The sequence below is a fragment of the Myotis davidii genome, unplaced genomic scaffold, assembly GCF_000327345.1.
Source record: "Myotis davidii unplaced genomic scaffold, ASM32734v1 scaffold240, whole genome shotgun sequence".
In the NCBI taxonomy this organism is placed as follows: domain Eukaryota; kingdom Metazoa; phylum Chordata; class Mammalia; order Chiroptera; family Vespertilionidae; genus Myotis; species Myotis davidii.
This window is the reverse complement of record NW_006292334.1, coordinates 787899-798379: the sequence shown is the minus strand read 5'-3', so window position 1 is coordinate 798379 and position 10481 is coordinate 787899. Positions and strand designations below refer to the sequence as shown.

The window sequence follows — 10481 nt, the reverse complement described above, 5'->3', positions numbered from 1 at the left end:
CTCCTTTTTTTCTTTTTTTTTTTTTATTCTGGGCCAGCTTTAGCTTGAGGCTTTGCTTCAGCTCTTAGGCCTCTGCTGCTGAAAGTAGGTTTCTGACCTTTGCATACAATGTTGCGATCCTGCTGGCTGAAGTCCGGCGGTATTTGTTACAGAGTTTTTTAAACTGCCGGCTCAGAGGCCTGTAGCTGCAGGTGGGGAACGTTGGTTTCCTCCGTCACTGAGGCAAGCAAGCCTCATGTTAGTTTCAAGCTGCCTGGCTGCCAGCCGCCATCTTGGCTGACAGTTAATTTGCATATCTCGCTGATTAGCCAATGAAAAGCGTAGTGGTCGTACGCCAATTACCATGTTTCTCTTTTATTAGTGTAGATATTACTACCTTTTCAATTCTTTAATATTCTTCATATGCTTCATCTCACTCTTAATTTATTTTCATCTCTCTTAATCACCTACCATTTCAATTCAGACTACAATGGTTCCACCTTGCATATCATCTATTAACTCATAGAATTGATATTTTTAAAGATTTGTTGATTAACTAAATGTCATTCCTTAAATAAACTATGTTCTCCCCTGCCTTTTACTTGTTTTATTTTTTCTCTATTACTTTTCAGAAATTTCCATAACCCCTTCTGGTCTTCTTTTTTTCATTTATTTATCCTTGAATTATAATTATTAATTTAATTTTATGTCATAACAAAACATCAAGCAGAAGCAAACTAAACCAAGAAATATATTGTAACTGACTCTCGTTCCTTACCTCTCATTGCCTGAAGCAATGTCAGCCCCAAGCCATGTCCAGGGTTTCTTAGGATAAGCACTGTGAAGCTGAAGTTTCCCATATACTCCTGAAAATAAAATAAGCAAAATTCTTCAGATGAATTAAGGAAACATGAGTAAAATTCATTATAGAGGTAATTGGGCAAGATATGTGATATAGAAACCACATATAAAGATGTTCACTTATCAAAAAAGAGTATTTTAGTGCTCTGTTTTTAGCAGGTCAAATATATCTCACATGGACATGAAACTCACTCTCTCAAAAGTTATAGAAAAATGCATGCACATCACATCTAGTAATCCAACAGTTGGGAAATAGACGACACTACTGGCTAACTAATTAGATTTCCACCATTAAGTGACTCCACACCATTTGCAATTTGGTTGGAAGTTAACTGGTTTTGATATTTTATGTTATACACTAGATTTTCCAAAAGGCAAGAGTAATTTATTATTTCCTAAGGAAAGAGATTTGGTGCTATTAACTTTGTTTTCAGTGGTTAGATCTCTATTTCTTTATTACAGATATCAAAGAATAGATCTCTAGCTCCTTTGTTTCAAAATATAATTTAAGGCTCATAAATTAAAGTCTTGCCAAGGTCTTGCTTGATGCAGTCCAGTTTTATCCCTTCAGGTATTTTCCCTTATATGTTTTACTACATTTTAAAATTACATGAAGCTCAATTCCACATATCCTAGTGGTCTAAAAATGTTTTGGGCATGAACCCAAGCAGTAACAAAATTATAGTTATATACTCCTACTGCATGAATATTTATTTAATTAAATATACATATATATGAGTATATTCATGTTTATTTGAATAGGAGTTCTAGTATTTTCTTCAAATATTTTCCAAAGAATTGTCTACATACCCCTGTACTGGTGTGCCCAATTTTGTTGCAAATCATGAATCTTAAACTCTAAAGATCTTACAAATTTTAGCAGAAAACATGAATAAAAGAAACAAACACCAGTAAGGTACAAATAACATGCCTTAAGTTTTCATCTTATGTAAAACAAAAAAAGTTTCAAATATTGGAAGTTTAACCAACTATTTATGTCAATATCCTTAATTTTTTCCATACTCTTAATTCAAAGAAAAGCCAGAAGATAATAAAACTAAAATTAGAATTAATGGAAATGTAAAAAACACTCTGAATTTCAGCATATGTCCTGGAATCAATATTTCATAATAATAATCATATGTATATAAAAGTTTTAGAAGATACCATCATCATTATTATCATCATTTTAAAATTCCATCTTTTTCACTATTGGTTAAATATGGTAACCAATTTCTTCAGAAGAAGAAATATGAAGTAATTTAGAGAAATTGCCAACAACAAAAGATTTAACAACAAACAAAACACCCTAACAGTTTATTTTCTTAAATTTGAATTATCCAAAAAATTTAATTTACCAAAAAAGTAGATTTCTTGATCATTCACAATCATCAAAAGTTTACACATTATGGAAGTTACCAAACTTCAAACTATCCTAACATGTTTGTTTCCATTTTGCAGAGTCACTGATATTTTATGCAATTAGTAATAACATACAGAGTAAGTGAGAAAATACTAGAAATCTGATAAACAGTCTCTTATAGCTATACCTTAAAACTGAGTTATTGTGTGGCTCTTACAACATGTTATAAGAGACCGGTCACAGTTTCTATGATCTCCTGTAGAGCAATTTTAAAATAAGATTTGGTGTTGTGGCAGTATCAAATGGAGAAACTATCAATAGTAAATCTTTCTTTGTAATTTATAGATCTCTCAGTTTTAAAAAGTATATCTTCAGTGGCCCTATAATTGACCCCCCTACCCTTTACTACCCGCCACTCCCATTCCTTCTGGTAACCACCATACTGCTGTCTGTATATGAGCTTTTGTTTTTCTTATTTGTTCATTTGTTGCTTTCAGTTTTCTATCCCTCATATGAGTGTAATCATATGGTTCTTAACTTGCAATATACAGATCATATGTCATAGAAATGCACACTTGAAACTATGTAATCTTTTTAACCAATGTCACCCCAATATATTTATTAAAAATAATTTTAAAATGAAAAAATGTAATAAAAATATATCAATAATTACAAAGTATTTACAATTAATAATACAGACAGTCTAGATTTCGGAGTCTGCTCATCTGGATATGATTCTAAATTCTGACACTGTCCAGCTATATGGCCTTTTTCACATATTGTTCATCATTTGTAAAATGGGCACTGCTTACAGAAGCGCTGGTAAATAAAATAAATATAAATTATCCAAAACAGTGACTGGAATTTAGTAGATGTTCCAATATATGAATGGTGCTTTATCACACAAACACACACATATTTCATTTTTAATAAAAACTTATTTTTATTCTTACCAATTGTTCCTGGATCAATATGAATTCCATTGAAACGGTCACAAAAGACTCCTTCTGAGGCTCTAAGGAGAATCAGAAGCTTTTGTTCTTTTTGTAAGGGCTTTTCCAAAGTACCTATTTACAAAGAAAAGTGTATCTTTTAAATGAATTTCAAATTAAAAGAGAGAGAGAGGGAGTTGTGATGTAATTTCGGAAATGCAAAGTAGATGCTATCAAGTAGTCTGTCTATATGGAGAAGAGCCAATGGTCACACAGATGAAATAAGAAAAGGAGGGAAAATGAGATACAGTAAAAACTCTGAAGGGGTTTGGCTAACCATTCAGCAAAAATACACTTTTTTTCCAATTAGGGCAGAGTATATCTTCCTAACCTACTAGTATTTAGCTTGGTCATGTGATTTGTTTTGGCCAATAAAATTTGTGTGGAGGTGATAGCAATGCCAGTTCTGAATTGATGCTTTAAGTTGCTTGGCAAGTTTTCACTATGAAAGGCATATTCTTTAATTTTTTTTCAGTCTCTATTTCCTGACTGAAAAAAAAAAAAACAAACCTAACAGATATGAAGAGAACACACAAGCTGGAAGCAATTCCAACTCAGTCTAACATTGATATTTGTTGTGGTATATCTCTTAGGTTCATGGATTATTTCTTACACACTGTCACTACAGCAAAACCTGGCTGATGCATGTCTATGACTGGATACCCAAAGAGCTTTACAGCATTTTTGCATTTAATCTTCACAACAAACTTAAAAAATAAGATTCTCATCTCGATTTCAAATATCCATATATAATGAGGCTTAGCAGTTAAGGGACTTGACCAAATTTATCCAACTGGTAAGTAACAGAGTCTGAATTTGAACAATAATCTGCTTATGCTAAGTTTCCTATTAAAAAGTAAAAAGCTATTTTCTAAGCCTAAATTCTTTTAGCAGCATAATGACACAATCCATTCAGGCTATAACAGACATCAGTTGGAAATAGCTTCTGACATTATTCCCTTGATGTAAACAGTAGAGTTCATCAGTTTTATAGTATGAGAATTCTTTGGGGGATTTGCTCAAATAGTGGTACTGAGTATGGACCTAATAAATGTTATTTTCTTCTAGGAGTAAAGAAAATATGACAAAAAAATCAGTTTTTTCAAGAAGCACCTGATGAAAAGATAGTCTCCAAACTACACACTGGATCAAACAGGTTTATAAAAGACATCTGCTCTCAAACAAGACTTTCCAGTTAGAAATTCTTGAAAACGTAACCAAAAATAAGGTTGCCAAGTACAGTATGAAGTAAGTGGTAAGCTTAAAATTTCTGGATTGTCATTGTGGTTAAGTGGCCTTTCAGGGGGCATAAAGTCATCTTCCCCAGTTGGCACTTCACATAAACCTGGTTAACCAAAAGGCTCAATGTGAGTTTGCAGCTTGCTACATACCTATCTTTCTAGCCCAGGAGTACAGACATTAGTCTACCAGGGACTGCTGAAGGTAAGACTCAGAGAGGGAAGTACATCTGCTTAGAGTTGCACAGAAGGTCCAGGGGCAAGCAAGGGTTAGACCCCACAGCCTGTGTTCCCAATGAGATGCCAAGGCAGCTGCTGTCCGTGCAGGTAATGCCAACCCTCAGCCGAGCGACCAGCGTACCCTTTTAGCCAACACGAAGCTATTCCAGAGCAGACAGAAAGCAGGGGAAGAGGAGAACATTAAGAAAATGCGTGTGGCGTAGCTCTTATCTTGTGGTTATAAGTCTGTCCAGTAAGCCGTTTTCCAACTGTGATTTCATTTATTTCACGGAGGGTAGTTTAGATTCTTAGGGGAAAAATGGCCTAGCACTAAACAGATACCAGAGAGAAAAAAGTAGGGCAGTTTTTGCCCTAGAGAAATGTATGCAGCGTCCCACAAAAGGAGTTCAGCGTTCCTCTAAAATCAGAGATTGAATCAATTATGCAACTCAAAACGGCAGCATATGTGCAGCTTCCACAGAAAGTCTGGGCAAAATTAGTCAGCCCGCCTCACCCGCACCCCGAGATCTTGGGGTATCTCAAATCACCAGAGTTTGGATTTGTTCTGTGATGTGGGGGAGGGGAAAGGTGCAGGATAGGAACTGAGCAGGAAGAAGGCAAGAGTGACCTAAGAGAAGGGATATATATATGATTGTAACATTAAAATGAAGTGCATCTTAATTTTATAAAAGTGGGTGAATGGAAAGCCCTGCGGGCTGGCTCCTCATTTTATTCTCAAATCTATCAATCAAAGAAAGGTGAGCGCTCTCTCTAGGTGGGCTTTGCTCCTAAATGGGAGTAGCCACCTCTCACAGAAGGCTCTCCGGATAATGCTGTTCCTCCCTGCTTTTCCTTCCTGACGCTGCCTGGCACTGCTGGAAACCGTAGCAAAAGGCATTTTCAACCTGGACGAATTTAGATATACTCATAACGGAGGGAAAATCGTTGCCATTGTGCTGCAGAGAGGTGCCAGGTGTTTACGCATGCATGATTTTATTTATCTCTGACAACCCTGTGATGGATACTGTTGAGGTTTTTATGAGGAAACTGAGGCAAAGAGAGGCTAAGTAATTTATCAGAAATGACACAGCAAATAAGTGGTGAAACTGGGCTTCAACTTAATAAGTACCGTGTTGGTCATGTGCAAATAGATGAATAGGAATGAAGTAAAGGGAAGTTACCATTACTTAGTATGATGGTGGCCAATGGAGGGGAACAGAATATGTTCCAGATGTAAAATCACCGGGGGGAGGGGGGGTGGAAGAAAATACATTCTGGTATACGACAGATAACCATTATAATGATTTGAGGAATATGCTACAAATGGATTCCATGAGCTTCAAGGGTAAGAAAAAGGGAAAAGGAGCTTATATTATTTTATTAATTAAACCTTTTTTATAAAATCAGAAATAAACATAGTTTGCATGTAAGCCCACTCTCCCAACCTGACTCCCCACACCTTGTAAATAAGCCAATCCACATCCAGTCACTCATGATCCTCTCCACTCTCTCCTCTGCACATGAGCTGCCCCAGGCTTTGAGGTCCCTCACCTTTGTCCTATCTAAAACAGAAACATCCCTCAAAACGTAGCTTTCCTGTAATTTCTTTCTAAAAGTCTTCTATGATATTGAATCACATGCCCCCTTTTGTGGATAAACAAGCTTGTGCCCCTTGCTGCAGCAATTTTCCTTCAAGGAACTTGTCCTAAAGAAATAGTGTGGAACGTAGACAGATGAAGGCCCTAAGTGCCTCACTGCAGTATTATTTTTGTATGTATAAAAGCCTAAGCGACCAAATGGCCAGAAGACCGGTGGCTATGATGCAAACTGACCACCAGGGGACAGACGCTCAATGCACAGGATCACACTCCCTCCTTTCTGGAGTGGGCCTGCGGGGATTGGGCTGAAACTGGCTATTCAACATCCCCCAAGAGGTCTCAGATTGCGAGAGGGCACCGGCCAGGCCAAGGGACCACACCCGTGCATGAATCCGTGCACCAGGCCTCTAGTCTAGTTATAATAACAAACATTTGAAAACACTTTGAAATAGTACACAATTGGAAACAAGTTTGTTTATTTAGAACCCTCTTTTTCCCCTACTTCCTGGACATGCTCAATAGATGAACCACATAATTCCCTAAGCAAGCCCAAACCCACTTCAGATGCCACTCCCTCTGGGACCCTTCCTTGTTAACTAAGTGTGGGTTAGGTGGTCCTCTATAGGCTATCAAAGCATAGTGTGTTTTCACCCAATACTTCCACACTGTATTGTGAGTGCCTTTGACCAGACTGCTTCCTTCCCTTCACAGTGAGCTAATGCAGAGAGGTGACTGTGTATTGGCAGCAGTGTTCATTTATTTTATCCCAGAAATGGTGAACTAGGTCACTTTAACCAATTCTCTTGCAGAAAGCTATCAGAAATAAAGAGGAATACTGTACAGTTAAAAAGATTCATTTTGCCAATTGATATATATAAAAGCCTAAACGACCATTACAACCGAATGATCAGAATGACTGAAACGACCAAGCAACCAGTCGCTATGATGCACACTGACCACCAGGGAGCAAATGCTCAATGCAGTAGCTGCCCCCTGGTGGTCAGTGCACTCCCACAGCCAACCAACCACTACCCCTCCCCCTGGCTGGCCTCCCCATCGGCCCTGATTGGGGGAGGGGGGGGAAACCGGCCAACCTCCCGCAGCCCCCCCTGCCGGCCAACCTCCCATGGTTCCTCCTCCCCACCACCAACTTCCCGTGGTCCCTCCCCGAGCCAGGTGACCCACCCGCAGATAGGCCTCAATCACCAGCCTGGCCAAGGGACCCCATCCATGCACAAATTCATGCACCAGGGTTCTAGTGCTATAATAATGTTACGCATGGCTATGACTAGCATCATAGCTTTAGAATAAATAAAGCAAAAAAAGTGACAGAATTTCAATGAAGAAATAGATATATCCACAATAACAGTGGTAAATTAAATACAAGTGTTTATAAAATAAACAAAAATAAAGTTTTGATTAGTACAACTAGCAAACTTGATATCATGCATAATATTCTTTTCAAGCATTCCATAGACTTTCACAAATATTAATTATATGATGACCTTAAAGCTTAATTACATGATGACCCTATGACCCTATGATTCCAATCATTTTAACATATTTAAAATGATTGGAATCATACAGCATATGCTTGCTGACCATTGTTCAGTCAAAGTGCACAACTCATATTTAAAAAGGTTTACAAAATAAACTATTTTAAAATAAAGATTTTTCAGTTACTTAGAAATATCATTAAGAGAGTAAAAAGAACAATCTAAAGAGTAAACAAAGATATTTGTAATACATGTAACAGACAAAAGTACATTCCAAAACATATAAAACTTCAATAAATCAATATAAACATCTATCATAAAAGGGTAAGAAAATAGCTACTTCACAAAACAACATATAAAATAAACAGTAAAATTTTAAAAGTATTCAATCACATTAGAAATTAGAGAAATGCAAGTTAAACCAACAATGAGGCTCCACTATATACCTACTGGAATGGATTTATAGTGTTTAATTCAGCTATGTATTTTTTAAACTTTTCTGTACATGTGTATCATAGTAACAAAATAATAAACATTTCTTAACTGATTATTATATGTTCCAAGGACAGTCTTCAATAGGTATTTGTTGATCAAAAAAAAAAATGGAAAATGACCAAAATTATATTCGTTTTTCTGCTTCTCCATGCCATTACATTTGTTCATAGCTTTATTAATTGATATTACAAAAACTGCATACATTTCATCTATACTGACCAAATTTTAAGACACATCTCCCTAATAAACTTTTTTGCAGGTCCTGTTCACTAACTCCAAAACAACGGATTGTATCCTATATAATAAAAGCCTAATATGCAAATTGACTGAACAGCAGAATGACAGGCGGAACAACCAGTCACTATAACACGCACTGACCACCAGGGGGCAGACACTCAATGCAGGAGCTGACCTCAGCACGCAGTCCCCTGGCCAGCCAAGGCGGTTGCCAGCAGGGGGCCCCTTATCACCCCACTGGTCACCCCACAGATCAGCCTTGATCGCCGGCCAGGCCTAGGTACCCTACCTGTGCACATCGGGCCTCTAGTTTGTAAATAATATGTATTTCTGTCCAAGTTAACCTTGAAATTTAATAAATATCATGATTGCATATGAATGGTAGGTTAAGAAATTACCTCCCAAAGTTTAATTTTACACATTTTCTCCTGTCCTCAGGAATAGGTTATACAGTAATGACTTTGGAAGTTGAGCTTGTAACTGGAACATAACCATTTTTCTCATGTGGTGCTATAGCTATTTTCTTCAGAGCAGAGATGCCAGAACATCCTTTCTTATCAGACCTAAACTAGCAAATAGTGTTGAACCAGTTAAAATGTGAACATACTTTATTTTGAATTAGCTTTTAATTCTCAGTGTGTACCCAAGACCCACTGATTCCTAAAACATTCTGGAATGGCATTTAACCCAAATGGAATAAAAATATGTTAAAATAATGTCTAATTCAGGCTGACAAATTTTTATCATCAATGAGGCCTTTCAATTTATCAACAATTGATAGAATATGAAGTAAAAGTTAACATAATTTATCAATTCACATGCTTGCAAAGATGTATAAAAATTCTTAAAACTTCTTAAGTAAGGCTGAACAAATTCATTTCTGTAAACCTCAGTTTCTGCCAGTATAAAATAGGCACATAGTAGCATCCATTTTATTTTTGTGAGTTAAGTAATTTAGTGCATGTCAATAATACATGGCACAGTATCTGCATATAATACCTGTTGTTTTTTTTAAATGCTGGGTCTTAGCCCTAGCTGGTGTGGCTGAGTTGGTTGGAATACTGCCATCCTATATACAAAAAAGGTGATGGGTTCAATCCCCAGTATGGACCAATGTTTTTCCTCATATTGATGTCTCTCTCTGTCTCTCTCTCTCTCTCTCTGTCTCTCTCTCTCTCTCTCTTTCTCTCTCTCTCTCCCTCTCTCTCTCTCAAATCAATTTAATTTTTTTAATGTTGGCTCTTAGTAGTAATAATATTTTAAAAATAGTAGTAGTGACAATGAAGAAATAAAACAGCCGAAACCGGTTTGGCTCAGTGGATAGAGCGTCGGCCTGCGGACTGAAAGGTTCCAGGTTCGATTCTGGTCAAGGGCATGTACCTGGGTTGCGCGCACTTCCCCAGTGGGGGACCTGCAGGAGACAGCTGATCGATGTTTCTAACTCTCTATCTCTATCTCTCTCCTTTCCTCTCTGTAAAAAATCAATAAAATATATTTAAAAAAAAAAGAAATAAAACATTCCAAAGTTTAATTTGGAAATGAAGAAAAAGGCAAATTATTTTTAGCAAGTAATATCCTATTCCTAAAGTGCTAAAAAGTAGACATTTCAAAAGTAAATATAATAGGTAATCACTTATTTGAATGTCCAGTCCAAGGAACAGCAAGGAAGACAATTAAATTCCTTTCAAACTTAAGCACTCTTACAAGAGTTTAATAACCAACAAAACAAATTATACATTCACTCACTTATTCAACTGTTTGCTTAAAATTATTTAGTTTTCTCATGCAAAAATAACTAAGGTTAAAAATTATTTATGTATTATATAATTAATCATTTAGTAACTTGAAAATAATAAATTTCTAAGAAATTTTATGTTATTGCGGTAGAAGTTCAAGAGTCCAAAATATAGTTTGGGAAACACTAATTTAGAAAATATTAAAGTAAAGATGATTAATGTAAATGTGTTTGGTAGTCTAAGAAGACAGGATTATTGTATCCATGT

The 10481-nt window shown here is 36.4% G+C and overlaps 1 protein-coding gene across 1 annotated transcript in view; it reads right to left on the bottom strand.

Moving 5' to 3' along the window:
* Positions 1 to 10481, bottom strand: part of PKHD1 (polycystic kidney and hepatic disease 1 (autosomal recessive)) — a 406355-nt gene that overhangs the window by 133177 nt on the left and 262697 nt on the right. Inside the window, exons 53-54 of the mRNA XM_006765722.1 lie at positions 3157 to 3270; positions 758 to 845 (exon numbers count right to left, since the gene is read on the bottom strand). Of these exons, the coding sequence (XP_006765785.1) occupies positions 758 to 845; positions 3157 to 3270 (202 nt within the window). The remainder of the gene's footprint in view (positions 1 to 757; positions 846 to 3156; positions 3271 to 10481) is intronic.